This window comes from Hermetia illucens, chromosome 4 (assembly GCF_905115235.1).
Source record: "Hermetia illucens chromosome 4, iHerIll2.2.curated.20191125, whole genome shotgun sequence".
In the NCBI taxonomy this organism is placed as follows: domain Eukaryota; kingdom Metazoa; phylum Arthropoda; class Insecta; order Diptera; family Stratiomyidae; genus Hermetia; species Hermetia illucens.
In genome coordinates, this window is record NC_051852.1 from 59,698,425 (window position 1) to 59,725,723 (window position 27,299).

At 40.5% G+C, this 27,299-nt stretch overlaps 1 protein-coding gene across 9 annotated transcripts in view; it reads right to left on the reverse strand.

Moving 5' to 3' along the window:
* Positions 1-1,137: 1,137 nt before the first annotated feature.
* LOC119656126 (mitochondrial fission process protein 1-like) overlaps positions 1,138-27,299 on the reverse strand; it is a 41,705-nt gene continuing 15,543 nt past the window's right edge. For 3 of the 9 annotated variants that reach the window (XM_038062459.1, XM_038062457.1, XM_038062458.1), the window contains 3 exons: positions 1,697-1,824; positions 1,533-1,630; positions 1,138-1,476 (listed from right to left, as the gene is read on the reverse strand). In XM_038062459.1, coding sequence (XP_037918387.1) covers positions 1,326-1,476; positions 1,533-1,630; positions 1,697-1,824 — 377 coding nt within the window. In that variant the 3' untranslated portion in view covers positions 1,138-1,325. The other 6 variants (XM_038062456.1, XM_038062455.1, XM_038062454.1 and 3 more) reach the window with 4 other exon arrangements.

Here is a 27,299-nt window from a genome sequence, read left to right on the forward strand (position 1 = left end):
CCCCCCACGAATTCCTCTGCAACTTCCCAGTGCTCTCTACATTTCAGGACAACTTCTTCGCCGTAGACACTAAATGCATGCTTTCCATTTAGTCGGAAAGCATGCCTTCTACAGATTTATCCATAGGGGAGCATGAATGTCGTGAGGCCTCCAAAATCCGCGCCTGGGCCGCGACATAATTACTCATGGTCGCAGGTGGATTCAAAATCTGTGACTTCTTATCACTTGGAGAGTTTAAATTCAATGTTTCCACATTCAGGTTGGACATCCTTAGTGTAGTACAATAGTAAACTACTACAGGCTCCCTCACCGCGACAAGGTGGTGTCGAAGGGGAGCCGTTCATTTTTAGTAAAATCTTTTGGCAAATCATAACTGCTTTTCTCAACGAATTAGAGAGCGTGAGATAAGCACTTTTCCAAACAATTTTGTTGATATTCTTTGATCCAATCACAAAATGTTCATTCATATCTCATACCATACATCTAGTGATATGCTAAACTGTGCATTTCGTTTAAAATGGACTCGCAGTCACTAAGTGTGTCCGATTGTTCTGTTTGGTTTTTTCAGCTTTCTACGCATCCAACAGCATCATTAAATTGCAGTAAAACAACCTTTACTGCATGCATTCTACTTTTACACCTTGTGTCTGATAAGGAATTCGTAGTAAGTTTTAATTTGCCTTTGATTAATTCCGATCGTTTGGTAAAACTTGAAAATAGCAAACAAATTATCTGAATAAAACCAAAAACTGTTTTTGCCGCCATCGGACTGTTAGTTCCAGCTATGACAACAAATTGCAAAAAACACCTTGAGATTTATATCTAATATTCGGGTTTTCATTCGAATATTTACGCCTTGAATATTTGCTCCATTGTCGTATCCTTGGCCATGATAGTCTTGAATATTTAAACCAGTTTTTTCTAGCTCTACCAATATTGCATTAGCCAAATATTCTCCAGTCATCTCAGTAACAGTAACAAATCCGATAAAATTGGTGATATATTAAACAATCTTAAGATTATTGGCTTTTGTTCAACTCTATTACAGTCTCTAGTGTAATCGGCTAAAAAAAATATTATAATATTTGTCCTTATTTGCAAATCAATATTTTTTGGAGTGCTATCAAAGAAATTGAATAAATATGTAAGTATATCAAATTGATATCAACTTTATTTTCAAAGAGTTATCAAATGTAAAAGTTACTTTGTTAAAAAGGTCACCTTCCTTCACTTAGGATCTGACCTTGGCCGTTTTCATCATATGTAAAATAATGCTACTGAATTAGCCCACTTTCCGAAATAATTGAATCCATTCATCGATTCCGTTAGTAGAGTTTCCTAATCGTTTCATCCATAACATAATCAACCAATCCATCAACCGGCCTAGACAATAGAATAATTGCGACTATACCAATCACGCGCGGAGCTTTATCAGTTGGGTTGGATCCCAACATCTTTGCTGATAAACCCACAATACTGTAATTTATAACTGAGCATTCAATTATGAATTAGATATTAATAAAAGGAAATACCATGGGACTCCAAAATGCGGTATTAGAACCGTCGACAAAGACTGCCATATAGTCGCGTCCAAGAAAGTGATCAAAGTGTCCTTGACTTTCTCCGTTCGCTGAAATAGTTAAGCATATTCAGTCTGCACGTTCATTGTATCATATTAATAAATGTTTCAATGTACATTATATCTTTTGACTGATTTCGAGATAACATCGGTCAGTATATAAGCCCCTGTTATAAAATGGGCAGCCCTTAGTCCTGATTCTGATATGTCTGGAGCATAGATTCCTCCGACTATTCGAGCGTAACCTGAACATGGGGAAAAAATGGTAAATAGCATACAAATTAATAATTTTGGCAGCAATTTAAGAATCGAATTTGGAAAAAAACCAGGAATCTTCCATTAAACCGAGACCCTCAACAATATGTACGTTTTTCTTGTAATATCTGATATCCCCCGGAATCCTTCTAATGTCAACGGTATTTCGTATGAAAGCTCTATTAAAGCTAGGTTAGATTTCTCTGAATCAATTAAAAGGAAAAGAAACAGAAATGTATTCGGCACATTGTTCCACTAGCTCAGTGGCAGAGAGTTGCATTTTGCAAATCCAAACCCCTTTCTAGACCTTTGCATATTGCATTGCAATTTTCCTTACTTGACAGCATGAGTGGGACTTAAATATTATTTACAGAATTTTAACGGATATTTCAGACAACTGCAGTGCCGGAATTTGCCCCAGAATATGGTTTCATGTTTTTCAATGGCCACCGATATCCCCAGCTTCCCCAAGTCCTAGTTTAGCCTAAAGCGTAAGAGAGAGGAAACTTCAATGTACGTTTACCCGTTCGTACATATGTACATATGGTTACCATTCACCACTTGATAGGGTATAGCGCATCAACCAGTCTTATGCGTCATCGCCCCAAATGCCCTTGGGACGACCCACCCGTCGGCCATCTTGGAGGAGTGGATTCTACTGTATGGCGTAGCCCACAATGCAATTGCCGCCCCTCCTTAAAGTGTGACCTATCCACTGCCACTTCCGTCTTCCGATCACAGTGCGTACAAGTAGCAGGACTGTGGGTCACCCAAGTTCTTCATTTGAGATAGTACGTACTCCGATGATACGGCGTAGAAAGGTAGTGCCGAAGGCTTGGAGCGTTTGGGTAACAGTGGAATTCACTTTCCATTTGCTACTCTCATATAGCAATACAACGTCACCGATAACAAGAAGAAATAATATAGGTGGCAGGATGGAACCCTGCGCTTTGGATCTCAAAATTCTCCGAAACTTTGCCTCGTTACAGCATGTGATATATGTCGCTCTGATAATAGCTATTAATTTCTCCCCTCCTGTGTAGAGCACGTCAGATACACTCCCTGTTCACGCTCTCGAAATAGATGAAGAGCAGAAGCAGCGAAGATCTAAACTCCGCGCATTGTTCCAAAATGATACGTAGGGTGTTGATGTGGCCAACGCAAGAGGATCCGGAGCGGAAGCTAGCCTGCTTTATGTCGATTAAGTTTTGAGATGTTTTTTGGTCCGTTCTAAGATTATTTTAGCTATTATCTTTCCGACAACACGGAGCACGCAGGTATCCCTCTTGAAAGCAGCAAATCAGCAGTAACTGCAGATGCCGTGATGACTAACTCTGCGGAGAGACCGTCAAGATTGGTCGCTTTACTCCGTTTTAATGCATTGATGGCCGAAATTATTTCTCTTCTGCTTAAAAGAACAATCCGTACCCACATGTCACGGTGACTAGCCATTTCATCTATAAGAGAAGGAACTTCACCGGATGTGATACGATACACCATAATACACCATATATTATAGTGGCCATCCAGTAAACCATGTGCTCGGAGTAGGTTTCTAAGTCAACCAGAAAATGAAACCTACTGTTATCGGCTTTGAAAATATAAGCAAAAGGCTATGCACTCTGGGCTTCATAAATGTTCACGCCCCTGCCGAGGAGATTGCAGAGTCGGAGAAGGATACCTTCTACGAGGCAGTTGAGCGGAACCTCGAAGCCTGTCCCAAGTATAATATCAAAATCATATTTGGATATTTCAAGAGTCAAGTAGAGACGGAGCCCGTATTCAGGTGGTACGTGGGCTCCCATAGCTTAGATAGGGATACCAATGATTACGGACTGCGCATTATACAATTCAATTCAATTATTCAGTTAACAATATCGCACGAAATGGTTGTTGGAAGTACCTAGTTTGTGCGGAAAGCAATCCACAAACAAACGTGGGCCTCTCCAGACGAGACCACTTTCAACCAAATTGACCACGTGCTGATCGAACGCCACCACCTCCCAGCTTTGATAAATGTCAGAACATATAGGGCGGTCAACAAAGGCTCGGATCACTAAACTCGTTGGCAGGGTGCTCCGAGCTCGAATAACAACACCACCCAGAATCAACTCTGACAATCAAATGAGAGTTAACACTGAAGCCATCCACAACACAGCCCCCCGCAAGACCCATAAGAGGGAAATGGATGCCGCAATAACCGCAGTCAACAGAGATCCTGGAGATCAAGCATCAACAAATGATCTTCACAATCACCTGAAGAACGTTAAAATAAATACGGCCACAAACATATTTGGCCCCAGCCGCAAAGAGTCGGAACGGCTGGTTCGACTATGAATGTAATCCAGTTACGGACCGGAAGAATGCTGCATATCGAGTAATGTTGCATTCTCAAAGGCCGCGGACACGCACAGAGACTTATCACCAACGCCATAGAGTGGAGAAGCGACTTCACAGACGGAAGAACAAACCGTGGAAAAACCAACAGATCTGTGAAATCGAAGAGTACAGGGAGCAACCGCACCAAGCGAGGAAGTTTTACCAACAAGTCAGCAGGATGAAGCCTCATGCACCTTGATGCTCATCCTGCCGAGACAAAGAGGAAAATCTGATTTCCGACAGAGTGGGCATATTGGAGCGATGGGTTGAGTATTTTAATAAACTGCTCAACAACCAAAATATCAGCGAGTTGGCGGTCCCGTCAGCTGAAGACGACGAACAAATGCAGCCACCACCAAGTGTGAGACAGTGAATCATTGCCTGGCGACGGGGGCATTATCTGTTCCATACATAAAAAGGGGGATATCACGCAGTGCAGCAATTATGCAGGTATTATATTCCTGAGTTCCATATATAAGATATTCTCCGTTATCTTGCTAGGCCGGATAGCGCTTTACGCCCAGAACATAATTGACTTATACCAAAGAGGCTCCGTTCCAGGCAAATCAGCAACAGATCAGGTTTTCTCTCTGCGACAAGCGATGGAAAAACTACTGGAATATGGCCATCAGTTGAACCGCCTTTTCATTGACTTTAAAGCCGCCTATGGCAGCAAAGCCAGAGTAAAATTGTACACGGCCATGTGAGAATTCGGTATCCCGACGAAATTAATAAGACGCTGACCAATGTGCGAGCCCAGATAAAAGCAGCAGAATCACTCTCGAGACCATTCAACATCAACAACGGTCTAAGACAAGGTGATGCCCTATCATGCGTCCCCTTTAACACACATTCAAATCGATGACTTCTACCGTGATTTGACGTCGGATACCACTCGGTTCCGCTGTAAATATGTACCTGAATCAGGGTAATAATCACGGGTGAGCGCAATGCTGACCACATTGCCTCCTACAAGGTACTATAATTCGGTAGTATACCATTATAGTCTTAAATGAAGTGTTCTAACATACTTCAAGGCCGTGGTCCAATTGGATTGTTGCGGCAACGATTATTATTATTATCAGCCGAAGTACATGGTGGCAACGTCAGCGCCAAAATCAAAGGAACTAACAACATCAAATCGCACTGGACAAACGGAAACAAACTAGGAGACTACAACTTTGAGGCCGTTGAAAATTTCTCCTATCTAATCCGCGCACGATTGTTGGCTGCCAGCAGAGCCTTTTTCAGTTTACAAAAACTGTTTCGCTCGAAACATCTCACCATAGGGTCAGAGCTCTTACTGTACAAGACAGTGATCTAGCCAGTACTCATGTATTCCTCAGAGACCAGAATTAATCGCAACAGAAATTGCGAACTCTTGGCCGCGTCCGAGAGAAGAATCCTCCAAGAATTTTTGGCCCCCAACATGAGGATAAACGATTCCGTAGCTTACATAACGACGAAATCTATGAGCGGTACCACGACCGTGTGATTGTGGATAAAATCCGGCTTAACACGTTGTGGTGGGCGGGTCACCTAATCCGTATGGATGAGGATGATCCAGCCCGGAAAATCTATAAGAACAATATCTATGCCTGAGATAGAGCGATGGCGTAGGTCAGGACGCAAGGCAGCTTTTAGGGATATCGAATTGGTGGACCTCGACGCAAAACCGGGGTGTCTGGAGTTCCTTACTAAGGGAGGCCTAGACCGGAAACCGCTTGTTGCGCCGTTGATGATGATGATGGTAGTGGGAGAGCTAAGAAACACTGGAATACAAGACTAGGGTTAAGGTGACGCACGCCAAACGAGAGGAGGATGGAAAAGGGGGAAAATTCAATTTCAATTAAAAATGGGTAATTCTGTCTACGGCCCTACATATTAATGGGACTCTTTTAATCTGTAGGGGCATACATGAAAATACCCTATGTGACAGAATCCAAATTGGACTACGAATCACTACTACCTTTAACTTTCTTTTAAACTTTTTGTATCAAATGAGCAGAATGCCCGCAATCGTGAAGTACTAAAAACTTTTTTTGAAAATAGATGAATAACAACACCAAAAGTCGCGAGTCATAAATGAGTGACGAAAAAAGAAAAGATAGTTGTTCCGAATAAATTAATTGGAAAGGTTGCTTAATTAATATCAGATACTTAATAATTACAAAGGCCAAAACTCCCAAAAAAGCAACCAGATTTAAAATAGGAATTGCGCTTCGAACCCACAATTCACAGAAAACGATTAGAGTGCAAATGACAGAACGAGTTTTTTAGGTATTTAAATCGATTTGAGTTACATTTTACCTTGCTTCTTTAATCTGGAGTTCTCTAGTAAGATTCGAATTACACCCGGTATTTTATACCAGTAGTGTCCAGATAGCTCAGTGGTTAGAGCACTCATACGGAAGGTCGCGGTTCAAATTTCACTGGTGGCAGTGGAATTTGTATCGTGATTTAATGTCGGAGACCAGTCGACTCAGCTATGAGTCAAATCAGCGTAATAATATCGGGCGAGGGCAATGCTGACCATATTGCCTCCTACAGGGTACTGTAATCCTGTAGTGTACCGTTACGGTGGTGAATGATGTGCTCTACCACACTTCAAGGCCCTGATCCGACATGGATTGTTGCGCCAACGATTATTATTATTAATACCAGCAGCAGGAAGTGAAAAAGTAAATATTTCACAACTTCAACCACTGCAATTGTATTTTTCGGTAACAGCACACTGTCCTTCGTCGCGAATCACATTAAAAGTATGGCAAGCTTGAAAACTATTAGAGCTTTGTTAAAGAAAACGAAGTCAAGTGAACGACCTTCAGAAATCATTTATAGGATAAAAATCTAGGTGTGAACCAATTCTTTCAGTCGAAGCCCAACGTCCTGTAATCTAAAATACGGCCTTCGGTTTCTTTCTCACAAACGAGCGAAATATTTGCATAGAAGCTATTAACATTTATTGAGATTTTTACAATATGTGAAATTCCAAATATTCTGATAGGTTATAAAGAATAAACTAAAAAGTATCTAATATTGTACGTATAGGCGAATCGTACCAACATTTGAATGAGTCAATTAATACTTTTCAATTATAAAATAATCATTCACTGAATCGATAGAAAAATATGATTTACCTACTAAACTATAATGAACTAATTTTCACAGTTTGGTGTTAACCTTACCAACCAATATTTCACGACATACAAATGTGATCATGTTGCTTACCATCTAATTGATTAGAACTCTTGCGCTATCAATTTGAATAAGAAATAACCTCTAATTTCAACCTATAAAGTAAGAAACCTAATAAAACTAATAACTAACAATCTACAGCTTGCGTCATTCCGCTCAAGATTTTACATGTTTTCTATACGTTTCATCCATTGTGTAAGTGACGAATGCATCGATTGGTTTCACAATGAATGGAATGGATATCAAGCCTATAGCGGTTGGCCCAAGCCGCTTGATTGCTTCATTTGTCTTTTTTGAGTTTCTTAATAAACGACCAGATAGAGCAGTGATTCTGGAATAAAAAAATGATTGTTAGTTCTAATTTCTTACTTTTGATAAAATAAAAACATTCAGTTACCAATTTCAACACCATATTGCACGCTTTTTGAAACCCGGAAATAAAACCCTTACAAATTCAAGGAAATCAACCACACCTTGGGGATGCACCGCCCCATATCGATCGCGGATATTCTCATTTCCGATTTGATCAAGGCGTGTTGCGCCAATAGTCCAACGCAACATTTTCGTCTTCATTACCACAGGACGCGTTTCATTGCCTTTCATAATCGGCCAACACTCAGAACCATAGAGGAGAACAGGGCGGACATCATTGTGGTCAGTTTTAAATTTGAGATGTTCGTTGACTTGCCGATTATAAAGAACTCCAGTTGTGGAATACCACTTCATCCAGGTAGCGCTAATGTGTGAAGCAATTTCATAACGCAGTTCCCCATCAGCTGATAGTATTGACCCAAGATATTTAAATCGCTCATTTTTCGGCAGGTCACTGCCATTGACAGTGATAGGCCCTGCTTCATGAGATGTAAAGAGAGCGATGCTTCTCATGGTGTTTCTCCATGAGTAACCGCGCAGCGTGTATTGTGTTAGTAGTTCCGCAGTTCTTGACAAACCCGGGTTGATTCACGGTTATTTGAATATTTTCACGAATACGATTGTCAAGAATCCGTTCAAAAATCTTCATGGTATGGGACCGCAACCGGATCGGAGACCTTCGATGACGAGAAATAAAAGTGGCAATGACAAAATACTTTCCTGGTGGATTCCACTTTTGACTTTAATTCCCCAGAGATTTGATATGGATGCAACACATGATACGCCATCTATCGCTCTTATAATAATTACCAGTTCTCTGGAAACCCCCATCTAAGTAGAACATTCCAGATATACTCCATGTTCACGCTGACGAAAGCCTTTTAGAAATTGATGAATAGCAGGTAGAGTTTAGTTCAAAACTCCCTATAATGTGACCGGTACAGGAGAATACGGAGCGGAAACCAAACTGTTCTCCGTCGACGTATTCTTTTATGAACCATGATAATGAAAATGAAAATCCGCAGACTTTTCCTTTCGCTTTGCTAAAAGGTTTTTGTTCACTCTTCGCGAATATGCATATTTCGGCGAATGCTTGCCGAATCAGTGCTACAATCCGGACCTTGACGAAAAACTGGGATGTCTGCTAAGGCGGGCCTAGAACGAACTTCACTTATTGCACCGTTGATGATGAACTTCACGTACGCTAAAGATATAAGCATTTCACTTTGATAGCAGCCCAGTTCTCATAAATATTCCCGGGCGGGTTATTTAACACTTCTGTTGTCCACGCAGCAAGAAAGCGTTTCCATCGCTGGACAATAGATGACTCGCAGTTTCTTGCTGAATTTAGAGGTCAACGGTCCGCAACTCTGCCAGCAAGCTTAGCAGAGACTAAAGGGAAACGTAAGCGATCATCCAACGATGGCCCCTTCTCCCCAGAAGCCAATGAAAAAACCTTTTTCGATTGCCAGAAGTGAAGGATTTCGTAATGCCCGCCCCCAGGTAGTATGGGTGCAATTTCAAAACCCCAACTTAATGGATTCGGTTTTAAAATAACTGGATATCAATATTTAATGTTTAAATACCCGGAATATACCTAAGTGGCAGATACCCCGAAGGCGTATATGTGACGAGAGTGGTAAGCGGCTTTTATTCCACGGAAAACTAGTCAATTGCTTTACGCTGAAAACCAGAAAATATTCCGTGAGACGCTGAATGAGTGAGAAATTTAATTTAATTTAATCAGTCTTTTTCAGTGTGACGGAAATTCCCCATGAAAGACTGATTCAAATTTGAGCCAAACTTCGCAATTCCGAATCTCCTCAAACGGTCAAAAGCAGTTAGATTGACAGAATAGATTGGCAGTCTATTCAAGGCTTTGATTTAGCAGAAAGTCGTTCAAGTTTGGTTTGAGTTACGTTAACTTTCTAACCCCGTAGGAAACATAGGATCAATTTTTAAAATAATATTCTTGGTGCAATGATTTCACTTTAGGCCTCTTACCAATCAGTAAGCCGGCAATCTGCATGAGCAACATATAAAAAGCACTTTATCTGTCCTCAGTATTTCATTTGGTAATTATAAATGAGAGGAGGTATGTATCACAATGATAGAGGGCAGAACAGAACAAACAAACTCCGCCATGCTATTAACATAGTATGCTGGTCCCAAGGCCAGGTAAAGGAGGAGGGTATGAGGCAAAGTATTTCGTACTATCCTCAGTAAAACAAAGAGCTGAGATCAAGAAAAAGATAAGTAGAGTATAGTTGGAGTTATTCCATTATGCTAAACCCTACCTGATCTCTCTTGGTGACAGGTCCTGCGACAGGCCGACCAAGAAAATGCATACAATGTCGTTATAAACATGATGATCGGATTGAGTCACAAGCCTCGGACAAATACTAGAGCGTCCACCTCAGTCGACGCGACAGGATGGTCTCCGGTCCTGTCGAGAAATGGGCACGGACGCCGTCAGGACGTAAGCAGGTTAGTCCGAACAAAACGAACAAAACAAATACGTGTCTGCACGCTAAATGTTGGTACCCTAACTGGAAAGCCCGAGGAACTCGCAAGAGTCCTTCGGAAAATACGCGTTGATATCTACGCTCTGCAAGAAACCCAATGGTCTGGGGCCAAAATCTGCGACATTAAACGCAAACGCGGTAAAAATCGCTCTATTTTGGTACCCCACACACTCAATGCGGTGTTGGAATTGCCTTCTCAGAGGGTTTCCGTGATGCCATTAAAGAAGTCGAAAGATTTAATGATTCGCTGATAAAGCTCACCATTATATCAGCTGATGGCACTATTCATTTCTTCGCCGCGTACGCACCACAGACAGGTCGACCTGATGCCGATTAAGATGCCTTCTGGCAACTTCTCGATGAAGAGACTTGTCACGTGCCTGCTGACGACTATATTATCTTTGCCAGCAACCTTAATGGGCATGTGGGTGAAAAGGCGGACGGTAACAGGTGTCACAGGGGAAAGGGGTTCGGAGCGCGCAATAACAGTGGCGAGCATATAATCGATTTTGCGGAGACCCATGACCTTGTACTTATGAGTACATGGTTCATCAAACGATTGTCTCGTCTTCCTACATTTTACAGTGGGAACAGTAAAACGCAAATCGATTATATTCTCATAAGACGCCGATATTTTACCACCGCCACTGATTGCAAAGTCGTTCCCTATGAGACCATCGCACCTCAACATCGACCGTTGATTACCGTCCTACGAATTAAGCCACCGATAAAACAGCGTGAGGAACGCACTGGCTCGCAACGCATCAAATGGTAGCCATTTGCTGAGAAGAAAGAAGAAACGATCTCACTCATACGATTGCTGACCATTACCAATGTGGAAGAATCGTGGAACCAAATGAAAGACACGATCCAAAAAGCGGCCTTTGCAACCCTCGGGGTCACCAAGCCGGGTAAGCGGTACATCAACCGAGATACTTGGCTTTGGAATGATGATGTTGAAATGAATGCCAACCGGGAAGCAAAAAAAGCGGTCGCTGTCACCCGAGCGAACCATTACAAAAATCTTTACGATAAACTGGACACTCGGGATGGCGAGAGAGTTCTGTATCAGCTTGCTAAAAGCCGTAACGAACGTACACAGGATATCGAACATTTCTGTTGCGTTAATGACGAGAACGGTACTTTGCTTACCAACCGTCAAGCCGCAACGGATAGATAGCGAAAATACTTTGAGCAGATTTCAACTGAAGAATTTGCTCATCTTCCACTTCCACAATCATTGCCGACATTTGGAGCAGTTCCACCAGTCAGCGCAACTGAAGTCGAGGAGGCAATGAAACAAATGAAGTCGGGAACAGCAACAGGACCTGACGACATCGCATCTGAGCTTTAAAAAGCGAAGAGCTGGGACCCAACAGTGTGACTCAGTGAACCGGGTTATTCAGGAAGGAAGAACACCATCTGACTGGCAAGAAACTACCACTGTTCCAATATGGAAAAAAAAAGGTAGCCCAGCAGAATGTTCAAATTACCGTCCGATCCGGTCACTTTCCCATACCATGAAGATTTTTGAACGGATTCTTGACAACCATATTCGCGAAATCGTTGAAATAACCGTGAATCAAGCCGGATTTGTCAAGAACTGCGGAACTACTGATGCAATACACGCTGCACGGTTACTCATGGAGAAACACCGTGAGAAGCATCATCCTCTTTACATTGCCTTTCTGGATCTAGAGAAAACATTTGACCGTGTACCACACGAACTCATCTGGTATGCTTTACGACAACACTTCGTGCCAGAAGAACTCGTGCGCTGGGTTCAATTGCTCTATCACGATCCGAAAAGTAAAGTTCGAAGTATGGCGGGAGTATCAAAACCGCTTCGTGTCTCTGTTGGTGTTCATCAAGGAAGCGCCCTCTCACCACTCCTCTGTCACATGGGATATCCAACGTTCAGCGTCCTACGCACTGCTTTATGCAGATGATGTTTTCCAAGCATCTGATAGCAAAAATGATATCGAGCAACTTGTTCAAAAATGGAATGATCGTCTCATGCAACACGGTCTCAGATTGAATTTAAACAAAACTGAATTTTTGACGACCGATCCCCATGAAACAGGCACAATCACTGTCAGCGGCAGTGATCTGCTCAGAAGTGCACGATTTAAATACCTCGGGTCAACGCTATCCACAACTGATGTTCTTTGTGATCGACGTATCAACAAACGTCTCAAATCTAAAATTGACCGCAATGTCGTCCGTCCTGTCGCCCTCTATGGTTCTGACGAATATAAAAGACAATGAACGGCGTATTGCGGTAATGGAGACGAAGATGTTACGTTGGACTAGTGGCGTGACACATTTTGATCACATCCGGAATGAGGATATCCGCGATCGTTATGGGATTGCATCGATCGTGGTAAAATTGCGAGAGAGGCATCTTCGATGGTATGGTTACGTAATTCGCGCTAACGAGAATTCACTTGCCAAGATTGGTCTGAACATCGAAGTCGATGATAAACGACCAAAAGGCAGGCCTTAACAACGGTGGTTTGATACGCTGGATGCCTTGAGATTGTACCCAGAACAGGCGTTCGATAGAGCCAAATGGCGAAACCGATCACGACGAGCCGACCCCGCTTGTAAACGGGACAAAGACTGAAGAAAAAGAAGCAAAGACAGAACAGAACAAAAGGAGACTCTACAGCGCGATTAAGAGAAGCAAAGCTCGCTGCTCGCAGGACCTGGTCGACGAGGTAAATGGAACCCGTGAGAACTCGGTTATAAATTATAATAGTAACCCGAAAAATCGGGGCTCTCCTGGACCGTATGTTTAGGGCATTGTTCCCTGCACATTCCGTATGAGTTGGTGACAGTAGCATGGAAAGTGCCGGAGAATGCCTACTTTTCTCTATAGGAGAGTTGGAAGAGGCAGTTCTCTCTATGAAAAACAAGAAGGCGCCAGGGTACTGGTCTGCGCATTCAACGCTTGGCTAAAAGAATCCATTTTCCTTTTCCCGTTGGAAGGTAATCATCAAAGGCAAAAGCGACCTTCAGCTGCCGTCTGCATACCAGCCAGTTTGTATGCTTGACACTACTGGAAGAATACTCGAAAATCTCATCACAAGTAGATTCACTGAAACGATACGTGCTGCCAATCAGCAAAGGAAAGGACGACCCGAGCTGCTGTCTGTATACCCACCACTCTGCATGCTTGACACGGCTAAGAAAGTACTTGAGAAATCAACCACAAGTAGACTCACTGACACGATACATGCTGCCGGAGACTTATCCCCACGGAAGTTTAGTCTTAGAACAGAGCGATCCACAGTGGATACTATCATGCAAGTCGTGGATGCGGACAATCAGAGGCACATAGGCACCGATCTCGGCAAGTAGTGCTCCTTGTAACGCTTCATGTTGAATGTCCGATATGAACTGGCTTATGTAGGATAAGTGCCGAACTTGGCGAGGGGACCCTTTGTCGGGCTTTTGCCGTAAAGCAAAACTCAAAGACTTATGGTCCGTAAATAAGGTGAACGGCGACCTGCCTTCAAGGAAATATCGGAAGCACTTGATGCTTAGATACGCGGCTAGTAATTCACGCTCATAGGCGCTGTAATTCCGTTGAACAGGATTCAACTGTTTTGAAAAGAAACCCAACAATTGCCAGCTTTGATTCACCCTCTGGTTAAGAGCAGCGCCTACTGTGGTATCTGAGGCATGGACAACAAAGGTGCATCTTGTTGAGAGAACGTCAAAAATGTAGTGTCTACCAGCTGTTGCTTGGTGGTTTCAAACGCTTGGACGATTTCTGGAGACCATACAACCTCCCGCGAATCTTTACTTAGAACCAAATAGAAAGGCTTTAAGTAATACCTGGTGGCAAACGGCTTTGAACAGGAAACGACAGTAGAAGTTTACTATGCCCAAGAACCTTCGTAAGGTCTTTGATCGTCTTTGGCAATGGAAAGCTCGCAATCGCTTGAACTTTGTCTAGATCGGGTTGAATACCGGCAGGGGTGATGGAATGTCCTAGAAATTTCATGCCGAAGGAACATGTCAGAGTATGATGAAAGATACTTCAAGTATAAACACTCACGCAAAAGTTGCAGTCTGCCATCACGAGAAGTAAAAAGTATTGCTTCAAACGACTCTACGATGAAGCAAATTCTGGCCGATGGAAAGGTGTGTACAATCGGTTATGTAAAAGTTCTCCTCCTTTTATGTGTCCTAGATTGCTGTGGTCGATAATTTCGACATTATTTCTTCAGCATCTGGAAACTACCTTCCCAACGATACCAATGAGCGCCGAAGACATCCCTTCGGTAACCGTAGACGAAGTTCTGGACGCAGTAAAAAGAGTCAAGGATACCGCAGCCCGAGCTATTGATCGAACTCCCAACAAGGCGCTGAAACCGGCAATTATAATGACATCAAGCATATTCGCACAGCAAAAGCTTATATTGATCCCGAAGCCAAGCACGCTGATAGGTGAACCAACATTCTATAAACCTATCAGTCTTCTGAATACAATAGGTAAGTTTCTTGAGCGGATAATCTATAACCAGCTATATCTGATAATTGATAGTGGCGGTTATTTATCAAATAAGTAGTTAGGCTTCCGGAACGTTCGGTCAATGATTGATGCTACCAAAGTGGGTTTTGAGTTAGGTAGGGCAGTCTCTGACAAAGCTAAATACTGCATACTGATGACTCTCGACTTACCGCCTTCAATTCTGCCAGATGGAACCGAATCATCGAAGTTCTAATTGCGGCAGAAATGGTAAACTATATATTAAATGTAATCTTCAATTCGGATTCGCAGATGACGTTGGAGTTGTCATAACATTCAATCACCCCTACGAAGTAGTGATCAATACGAACGAGACTATACGAACGATCAAGTTTTGGCTTAAAGCTTGCCAAACACAAGACGGAAATTATACTCTTTACCAAGCGGCGAAACCAGAAAACTGTTGAAATTTGAATCGGAGCACATGCTGTTCGCGCTCAGCCATCGATACAATCCCTGGGAGTAACTTTTGACTCCAAACTGAATTTTACACTCCACTTAAAGCTTACTGAGTAAAAAGCAGCTACCATCGGCTCAACATTAGCTAAGATGATGTTTCTAAATATGAGCCGCCCGAAACACAGCCGACGATTACTTTTATCGCGAGCTGTCAGTTGTGTTCTGTTATAAACGGCACCAGTTTGGGCATCAGCGATAAAAATCCTAGAAAATCGTGGGCAGCTTCAATCTACATATCGGTTAAGTGCTACCCGAACATGCTGCGCCTGCCGAACATCTTATGAGGCAGCATGCGTAATTGCGGGTATAATCCCAGTGGAGGACGCAGGAACTGAGTGAATGAGGTCGTTGCAAACAGCCTGGGAACAGGTGAAGAATGGCAAGCTTATCCCACACATAAGAATGTGAACTACGCGAAACCATGATGAGACAAGTTACGATTTGACTCAGTTCTTAACCGGCCATGGTGGGGGCAGAAAGTACCTTTATAGGTTTGGTTTCGATTAATTGCCCGATTGTCCTATGTGTGAAGGTGCAGACGAAGAACACATTTTCTTCACCTACCCAAGCTTCGAAAGCTCAAGGAGAAACCTAGAAACTAAGCTAAATACCTGTTTCATGGTGGAAAATCGTGTAAGATACATGATGCAATCACATAGAGCGTGGGACGCGGTAGTTGCAATGGTGAAACAGATCCACCACCATAAGAAGGAAAAGAGAAGTGAATGCATAGAAGGGAATCTACTGCAAATAATACCACGCAAGTGGTGGCAGCTGATGTAGAGTAAACAGTTAAGAAGGTTGTTGATGCCGAAGCAATATCTCAACGGTGAGTTGGATGTGAAAAATATGGAAGGCTTAACCGCGTCGGCGTCTGGCTGCGCGGCCAAACGCTCTTTAATTTTAATATGGAATCGCGCATATTTCTACTCAGCAGAACAGAATTTCAAACGCGGTGGTTAAATGTTGTTTTACATAAAACCTTAAAAAGACAATGACCTGCAACTGAATGTTTTCAAACAACTAAAAAGTAGCATTCGTTTGTTTTTAAAATAGCATCAATTTGCTCACCGATTTATTGTGAATCCTGGGATAATAACGGAGGCAAATAATTGCCATAGGAAGACATCTAATGCTGTAATTGCTGCATTTTTAACCTTCTTATTACCCTAAAAAGAAAAGAAATTATATAAAATAATCCACTTTAAAGTAAGTAACTTCCAAGGGAACACTTACCTCATATGTTTCTTTCGTTTTGCTACCGACATCAGCCAACACGTAGCCAATAGCGACACCATACGAAAGCCGAACTATACTCCTTGGAATTAAGGGCCGAAATGCCTCACCAACTTCATTTGCATATCCTGAATAATGTGTGTAAGTATGTAGGAAGTAGAGAGCGACGGAAATACAAAATATTATGAGATAGCTTTAGAATGTTATTTTCAATACCATTTCCCCATTCACACAAAGCAAGCATATTCGTTTCCTAGTTTCAAGCTTCCAGCATTTTTAACTGAGTGTTCGAAGAATATATTCTTCCTGTTCATTCCACACACAATAGAAGTTAAGTGGAGAAACATTATTTAACATTTACATTACATTGCATTTCTGGATCTAGGAAAGTCGTTTGACCGTGTGCTACACGAATTAATCTGGTATGCCATGCGTCAAAACTTTGTGACAGAGGAACGTGCGTTGGATTAAATTGCTCTACGGTAATTAGAAGAGTAAAGTTCCAAGTGTAGCAGGTTTATAAAAGCCGCTTGTTTCTCCGTCGGTGTTGTTCTTGTCTGCCACGGAGGATATCTAACATGCAACACCCTACCTACACACTGGTCTATGTCGATTTTTTTCAGCATCACAAAGAAGCTGATTTAAAACAACTTGTCCAGAAGTGGAATGATGGTCTCATGCAACACCTCCGACCGTATCTGGATAAAGGTACGTTTTTCGACCACAATGAAACAGGCAATACCACTGCAAGAGGCGGCGACCTGTTCAAAACTGAGCGATTTAAGTATCTCCGACCAATGCTCTCAGCCAACGGTGAACTACGCTATGAAATTGCTGTTACACATTAGACAAATTTAGATGAATTAGCGTTCGACGATTGACGTTCAACAACTGGTTTCCTCTGTGATTGACGCATAAATGAACGACTCAAATCCAAAATGTATCTCATTGTTGTCCCTCCCGTTTCCATCTATGGTCTCGGAGACAAAGATTTTCTGTTGGACCAGTGGCGTAAATCGCTATGATCACGTCCGAAATGAGGACGTCCGCGATTAATATGGGATTATATCCATAGGGAAACATTTTCAGGAGAAACACCCTCGAATGTACGACCTTACCGAGAACTCACTAGAGAAAATTGGTCTGAGTATGGAAACGACTGAGAGGCCGACCAAAATAACGACAGTTTGATAGGGCACATGGTAATTTAATAGCCTGTCGATACCACCTGAACCTAGTCAATGACCGAAAGAAGTCGGGAAACCGCAAGCTTGACGCTTCAGGTATAAAAGGTTCTGTGTTTCTCTATGTGAGGAGCATAACGCAGTTCTCCATTGGCTGATAGCATTTACACGAAATATCTAAATCGCTCAGTCCTGTTAACCGCAGTGACCTGGCCAGAACTGAGCGACTTAAATATCTCGGCTCAATGCAATCAGCCAATAGAGAACTGCGTAATGAAATTGCTTCACGCATTAACGCAACCTGAATGAAGTGGTGTTTCACAACGGGTGGTCTTTGTGATCGACGAATCAACAAACGTCTCAAATCTAAAATTTACTGCAATGTCGTCCGTCCTGCCGCTCTCTATGGTTCTGAGTCTTGGCCGACTATAAAAGACAATGCACGGCGTTGGATTAGTGGCGTGACATGTTTCGATCACATCCGAAATGAGGATATCCGCGATCGATATGAGGTTATACCGATCGTTTAAAAAATTGCGAGAGAGGCGCCGTCGATGGTACTGTCACGTAATTCGCGCTATGGAGAATTCATTTGCCAGAATCCACTTACCAAGATTGGTCTCAACATCGAAGTCGATGGTAAGCGATCAAAAGGCAAACCAAAAGAACGGTGGCTTGATACGCTGGACGAGGATTTAAAAGCCCGTGATTACATCCAGATCAGGTCTTTGATAAAATGAGCGGGACAAAAACTGAAGAAAAAGAAGATATGAGGAGCAACGAGTGCATTATAGTTCCGTGTTAGATAGTTAAAAATTCCATTGCGCTCTATTTTTTAGAAAGCGATTTAAATAAATCATTTGATAGAAAGTACTGTATTCATATTAGTCAACCTCATGCGGTTAAAATTCGAAGTATAATAGTATTAGCAAATGTGAAGAACTTAACCAACAACACATACAAATAAGGTTTTGTTTTACACAAAACCTTAAAAAGCGCTGGGGAAAAGTAGATTCTTCATGAATGGAATTTTAATATTTCATTCAAATGTCAATTATGGTAATATGACGACAGCATCTTATTTGTATGGCGTAGAATGCGGCAAATTCAACGATATTGATAAGTTTAAAGTGCAGTAACTCTGATACTAATAGTTGGATTTCCACTGCCATCTATGTTGCTGCAAAATTTGGTAGAATAGGATAAACCTAAGGAGGGAATTTCAATCAATTTCAGAAAGTTAGTGACATATTAGTAATAAGCTTATTTAAGCAAACATTGGATTGGGGCATATTTTGGGGCCTAGATTTCATATAGACGCATCGCCCTGAATTTTTTCAAATTTCAAATAGGGAAACCACTTTTAAAGGAAATTGCTTTTACTGCCGATTATATACCTAATGTGGTGTCGGTACTATTTCCCCCACCAAAAGGAAACTGTCAAAATTTAAAACAGACCGAGATGTTTACACTCTCGATTAATAGTTTGAACTGCTATAACTTTGACACTAATAGTCGGATTTTCATGAAACTTGGCGTGCGTATGCGCGATACTGTCTTCTATCCCGGTACTCCTAGCATGAACTTTAAGGGGGGTTTTTCAGTCAATTTCTAAAAGTTGGTAATATACTATTAGTAAGTTTATTTGAGCAAATATCAGAATGGGACATCTTTCGAGACTTAAATTTCACATAAATGTTTTACACAAAGCCTCAAAAAGGGCAGGGGGAAGTAAATTCTTCATACATGTGACTTTAATATTTCAATTGTCAATTATTCTCGTTAATTATGACATCAGCATCTTATTTACATGGTTTTAGAAGCAGCAAATTGTTAAGTTTGAACTGCTATAACTTTGGCGTCAATGGCCAGATTTCCATGGTCCATATGGTCTTCTATACTGGTGCAAAATTTTCTAATCCTAGGATGAATTTAAGGGGTGTTTTTCAGTAAATTTCTAAAAGTTAGCAATATACTATTAGTAAGTTTATTTGAGCAGATATCGGAATGGGACATATTTTAAGGCCTAGGTTCCATCTAAACGCACTTTCCTGATTTTTTCGAATTTTGTGGTTGGGTAGTTTCCGAAAATGAGTCCTGTCACCCTTTAAGGGGGTCATCCCGTGTGTCGGGTTGGAGAAATCGATTTTTTTTTGCATGAATTGTATGTATATATAGTAGAGAATATGTGGGCAAAGGGATTTTCCGATATTCCGAGTCGTTCAGAAATTACAGTGTTAAAAAGGTAAGGAGTTTGCAGCCGCGGCTAGAGTACTCAATGAGAAAGAGCATCGAATCTTTTTTTACCTGTTAGTTTTTTACCCGAGCCTTATAGATTCGAACACAAGTATAAATATAAAAAGATGGAGAACCAATCAATTGTCTAAACTGATTTGCTGTTTGGAATAAAAAGGGTAATCCAGTCTAGAGTGAGCACTGAAAGGCTTTCAAGCTATACTCAGTTATATTTTGTTGTAAGTATTGTGCTGTTTGCCTGTTCAGTGATTTTTTTAAATGGATCGTACGAAGCGAGATCGCTTTAACGTTCAACGTCATGCTCGCACTAAAAAACGAGTATTTCATGGGAATCGATACTTGTCAGAGAAGAAAAAGGACTTCGCATCAACATCAGCAAAGAAACTTTTAGCAAGCATGAACATGGATGTTCCAATGGCGACAAGTTTTGCATATTATATATTGGAGTTTTCTCCGGTAATTCTGGAAATTTCTGCAAATAATAAAATATACATGGTAGTAAAAAAGGAATGCGTAGGACATGTCGAGAAAAGAGTGGGAACGCGGCTTAGAAATGCAAAGAAGAATCACAAAGGGATTGGTAGAAAAGGGGCTGGAAAACTGATAAGGTTATTATCCACCTCACTACATTTTTTGGGCTAGCTATTCGTCGACAGCAAATTCGATAGGAGGAATGAAGCAAAAAATTTACAGACGAAAATCCTCAGCATCAAAATTGTCCAGCAAGCGAGAAGAGTTTGTTGAAATGGCGCAAAGTGGAAGCTAAAGGAGAACTGGATAGTTTCCACCACGAGAAGGCACCTTTGACTGAAGAAGTTCAAACAGTCATCAAACCAATCTAAGAAGATTTGTCCCGAGATGATCTCTTGAACAGATGTTTAGGAGCAGAGACCTAGAATAACAATGAGTCGTTAAATGCATCGATCTGCACTTTCGCTCCTAAACACCTTCATTCTGGGACCAAGGTCATAGAAATAGCCACTTTTCTGGCTGTAATTATTTTCAATGTAGGATTCAATGGCATTCTCAAAATCGTAGTGACAATGGGATGTCAAGTTGGTCACATATGTCAGATTTATGTCGACCGCCGTAATGAAGCGCGAATTTGGCGGTCCGAACGATGATCGACTGACCTCGCTAAAAGAGCCAGAATAGAAAGCAGAGAGCAACAATCGGCCTTACAAGACTTTTTTGAAGAAATGGAGGGTGCTCTCTATGGACCAGGTATAGCAGATTAATGGTGAGTTAAAATTTTACTGTTGATAATCACATTTAAATTTTCAAATGGGTTTTTCTCGAAACTGCATCTTGAAAATCGGCTGCCACCATAGCTCAAAATCTATCCAACCAAATTCTTTGAAATTTTCACGAATTCGTCAATACATATTTCTACGGTCCGCAAACTAGGATAATTGCAATCGGACGGGGTGTTTTTTTATTCATTAAAAAATCCGTAAAAAAACACCAAAATCCAAAAAATTAAGTTCAAAAGCCCACCAAAAATTTGCCTTTTAACATTTTTTAATTATCCTAGTTTGCGGACCGTGGAATATTGTCCACATTAAAATTCCGTTTAGTTTTTTTTTCCTCAGATGAACACAGCGCCCTCCAGCGTGGCAGCAGAAAAACACCTTTTTTTGGAGATGGGTGCATAAATTGACACATATTCCGAAAACTAGCTACAATATCAAACTCACGTTTCTATCTTTATCCAGTCCTCCAAAATAATTTTTCAAAAAAAGGCAAAAAAACGGGATGACCCCCTTAAGTGCGCATATTTTGACTCCTTACTCGCGCACTTTGCGATTCATGCCAAAACTAATATCAGATTTGGAGAGTACTAATTGAGACCTTTCATTTAATACCCTACGCGACTATATCCGGTGAAAAAATTTTCAAATCCCCCCTTTGCATGTATGGGGAGCCCTTTTAAACTCCACCTGAATTTATGTCACTCGCTGTATGCGTGGGATTTCATAGTTCCTAAATTTCGATCGGATCGGTTTAGCCATTTTGGAGAAAAGTGCGTGTGATAGGCAGACAGACAGTAAATAGATTTTAATAAAGTTTTGTTTTACATAAAACCTCAAAAAGTGACAAATTCGAGGAAGACGAACCGACCCTGCTACTGAATGGGACCAGGACTAAGAAAGAAATTACAAATGAAGAGATTTATAGATACAGAAGACATCATACGACATATTCAATTTGTATTTCGAAAAGACAATTCAGCCACTCATTAACTATATCGAGTTACAATACCATTTTTTCTAAACAAGCTATAAAGAAAACAATGTTAGTGTTTGACATGACAGCATAGTATATAAACATGCAAAATCATGAACACGTTGGAAAATGGACTCGATCTTATCTACCAAGCAAGAAATCCGAAATGACACTGCAGAATACGTTACTGCTGATGTAGGTAAGATATGTAATATCACAAAGATGATATCACCTTAAAGTCAAATGTCACACTACTATGACGGAGCGCAAAACAAACATCATCAAACATCAAAACATCACCTAACACTTAAACAAAATTAAAATAACACTTAACATTACATATGATGACATTATGCCGCATTTTCGATGCGCATAATGAAATATCACTTACCGTAAGACCCTTAACGTAAGACGTTGTCACGTAATGTTTTACGTTTCTTTGTTCAAATCATAATTTGTGAAAAGTAGTGAAAAATAGGGACAGGCAACGTCACCAAAATTATCTACATACCTACTTGGCTACTTGAAGCGAGCGTGGCGAAAGAAAATGATAAAATAGTACGGTAGTAGAAATACTCCGTTTGAAAAGTACATGTTCAATTATCATTTAAGGAGGACTCGGCGAGTAAATGAAATCGCCTTCGCTACTTTATCTGCCAGAACGAGGGTTTTCAGTAGTCTTTTTGCGGTTACCGTTGAAAATTCCTGTCAAATTACTGAGAATACGGTTCGCTTCCATAACTTTATACGAAAAACCGCTGGGTCAATGTTATATGATGTATATTGAGATAGATAATGATAAATTTGTCCAAACCTTAATTTGTTATAAGATTCCAGAAAATTAAACGAATTCAGAAATTAACAAATACACACCCTAACGTATCGTTCATTGTAATGGCTATTCGAATCCACGAAACATTTTGAATTGTTGGATTTTTAAAAACAGGGTTCAATTTTTCGTAGAGTATCTTTTACGAGTTCTATCAGAAAGTTTCATTTCTGTTTCCCGCCAGACAATAAACAATTCCATGCATACAACCATACACGCATTACCGCCTTATTCTGATTGATGGTTGAATTCACCTCACTAAACGGAAACGTCACGTAACGTAAAATTTAGAAACTTTCGAGGTTCTACACCATGCGATGCGCATTGTAATATGATGTAGGAGTTGCCATATAGTGAACGCTTACGACCATGTTACACTAACTGCCATACATTAAGTGACACTTCATTACGGGTATCGTAAATACGGCATTACTCTTGTAATAAGTAATGCTTTTTTTCGTAGTACAAGTAATGGTGGATGGTGTCGAATGCCAAACCAGTTCCACGTATAGCTTGCAAATCTGTTAGTGGTGTGGTTTCCTGTTCTCTTAACTTTCTTTCGTGTGGAAAAAATGATTTTGTGTTTTAGATAAAATTTTACCTATGCAGAGCAAAGCAATGTATGTAGAATCCATATACATTTAGCCTTGGCTAAAACTATTGGCACCTCTAGAAAATGTTCATAGCTTGAAAAGTACAAATTACTTTTACAAATGCTTTGCATGCAACCTAGACTGATACCGTTACATATAAAATAAGACAGGATGAAACTTTTTATGATGATTAGTACATCTGGGACGTAGAACTCAAAACAGGTGTTTTCAATTTCTGCTTGATGAAGTGTTATTAATATCTATTTGCTATTGTTAGTGGAAACACGTGGCGTTTTGCTGGTTGAGTCAAATTGTTATGTTTTCGGAAATGGTAGAAGGGGGTGGGCTTTCAATAGAAAAAGGAATAAAAGTACATTTTTTAGAGAAAAAATAAATCTCAAGTTGAAATATCAAAGTTAGTGAATTGCTTGAAGTCTCAGTCTGCTATTAAAATGTTTAATAAGATAGGCTGCCACGCTATTAGATCAGCGGGAAGAAAATGCGATATGCCAGAAGAGGTTGCTTATTCATGAGCCTGTTAAGGATCTTAAAAAAAGATTGTCTGAGCTTGCTGCGGAACTGCCGAAAAAAATAGAAAGGTTATTAGTGCGCATACCGAAGGAGACTTGCCCAAGTGAAACGGGTGTAGAGGCAGAAAGAAGCCGTAGCTTTTGGAGCGAGACAGTAAAGACGCGCTTGGAATGAGTTCGACGACGTTAACATTCCACAGAGGAAAGTTCGAGGAATGTTATGAGATCCGACGGATTAAACTTTAAGTTTGCATACTAGCATTTACATAATATTTTACCGCTTAATGTTAACTACAATTATAAAAACCTAATTCGGAAATAAGTGATTTTCTTTTTCTCGCAGGCATAATAAACTTCGTGTGTGACCTTCGTGGGAGATCGTGTTGGTTAAGAATATTATCTGTGAGACGCCCACTGTGATGTATGACAGAAACAGTTTTATGCTGTTAAAATGTATGACTCTTAGTGGCATTGGTGAAATCATCTTTTGTACAGGTCGAACACTGGAAACGCATTAACGCACATTTTCGATAACACCGACTTGGGTGGGGTTGAATTGTTAAAAGACGACCCACCCTACTACAAATCCGCGACCACGATGGGTTGGTATAGAGAGAATAGCATTGTCTTGTTAGATTAGCCGGTCCAGTCCCCAGATCTCAACCCTATCGAACACATTTGGGGTATTCTAAAGTACAAAGTAAGAGGGTATAGCATTACACCCAAAACAGTGCTCAAAAACGTTTTAATCCACGAATGGAACGCCACATGCGTTCAGTAATATACGAAGCTAATATAGGAGTATAATACAAATTATAGGGCCAAGGGTGGGCCAATAAAATATTAATACTATTGTGTGAACTGTACAACGCAATCGCTTAAATCACCAAAAGAGCCATTTTTAAGGTTTTGTGTAAACACAAAACCTTATTAAAATCGGTTTACTGTCTGTCTGTCTGTCTGTCTGTCTGTCTGTCTGTCCGTCTGTCTGTCTGTCTGTCTGTCTGTCTGTCTGTCTGTCTGTCTGTCCGTCACACGCATTTTTCTCGGAGACGGTTATAGCGATTGACACCAAATTTGGTAGAAAGGTGGAAACTGTGAACGCTCACGCATACAGTGAATTACATCCTTTTACGTCGAATTTAAGGTGGGGTCCCCATACATGCAAAAGGGGGGTGTAAAATTTTTTTTCATCAAATATAGCCATGTGGGGTATCAAATTAAAGGTCTCGATTAGTACTTTTCAAAGCCGATCTTAGTTTTGATATTCGTTGGAATGGTGGGGAGCGCGCGGGGTTGAAAGTGATCACTTCTTTAAGGGGGCCATTCTCAGAAACTACCAAACCGAAAAATCTGAAAAAAATCAGGAGGCTGCCACTATATGGTGCCTAGGCTCCGAAATACCTTCCATGCCGATATCTGGTTAAATAAAGTTAATAATAGTATATTACTACAATTTTTTGTAATTGGTTAGAAACCCCCCTTAAGTTCATCCTAGTACCATAAAATTTAGCAGTGATATAGGCTATAATATAGAGCATGATCTTACCAAGTTTGGTGGAAATCGCACTATTACTAACAAAGTTATAATACCTCAAATTTGCTGCTTCTTAGAAAATTGAAGACTATGAATGTCAATATCACCCGAAAGTGGATACTCTCACATAATATATGAATATATTACGTGCTACGTACTAAGAAATACACAAAACCTTTCGTACCTGAAGCGTCCAGCTTCCGGTTTCCCGACTTGTTTAAACTAAACATGAAAAGGCTAAAGTATAATATACCTGTACATCTAAGTGAAATAATGCTCGTTCGCAAGCAACTATATTGCTACATACATACATATGTATATACTACCAAGGTTGTGTTTCATGCAACTCTACTGAACAGAACATCTATATGAGCTACAGAGAATCATAGAGAAAATCTGATGTTCCGCATGGCAATTACTAAAAAACAAGTCTTAGCAAACTTTGAAACAATAGGTTCGCCAAATCTCTTCAAATAAAGACTCGACCTTACCTGGAGAGTGAGCGTAAGGACTTGTTAGCACTGATGAAGGGAACAAGTGGTTCCCGAAATATTGGTATTTGCAAAATAGGAAAAACAAAGCGAATAGGAAAAACAAATTTTTATTATTTCAAATAAATAATAAATAATATACATAAACTTTTAAAAATCATTGAAATATTCCACTGAAAACAGGCTTCAGGCTTGATTGAACCCCAAGAACGCAATTAATATGTCAACATTGGGTCTGCGGTACCGAAATGATCACAACCCTCCCTGGAGTTTCAAACAATTATATTTGCTACAGATATAAACGAATTGAAACTACACATATATACATTGCATTTAATTATTGCGCATAAAATTTTGAAACCACTCGTTCCCTCCAATAAATTATTTCTTAAATTACCCATGTTCAGCATCTCCCAAGATGAATTGATAAAATTGTCGTATTGTGAGATCCATAACGATATGCGAAATATTATCAATTTCATCAGAAAGAAACCATAAGCTTGCAATGGCGACAATTGGAGGTACATAAGTTACAATTCTTTCATCGATTTCGAAGTACTTAAGACTTGATTCTGTTGCATATGACACACTATAAAAGGATAGAATTTGTCCTGATTACGTTACAAGATGACCCATCCAGAAGCTGTATATTTACGTTTCAACTACGACTGTAGGGAAGTATATGCAAGACAACAAGTCATAAATAATCATATCTGCCAAGGTTAAAAGTGTCTCGTCCAATGTACAACCAACATACTAGAAAAATTGATTCAGTCAAAAGAAAATTGATGAAAAACCCGTCTAAAAACATACGTCACAAATGCTCAATTGGCTGACGGTATCAGTAAAAATGTACACTTGTTGCATAAGAGGAAATGCTGCCAATATTTGAGTTTGCCCATTATCACTACAATCTTGGAATAAAGGTTGTAGAGTTTCCCCAATTAAAACCGCGTAGCCTATAAAAATAATAATACAGCCAATTGCAGGGAGAGAAAAGTTGGACAAATGCCACACCACATAGATGAGTCAAAAAGTAACTCGTCTAAACAAAAACAGAGTTTATTGCTTAATTCAAAGATTTCTCTTCTTTATTAGGTTGTTCCTCAA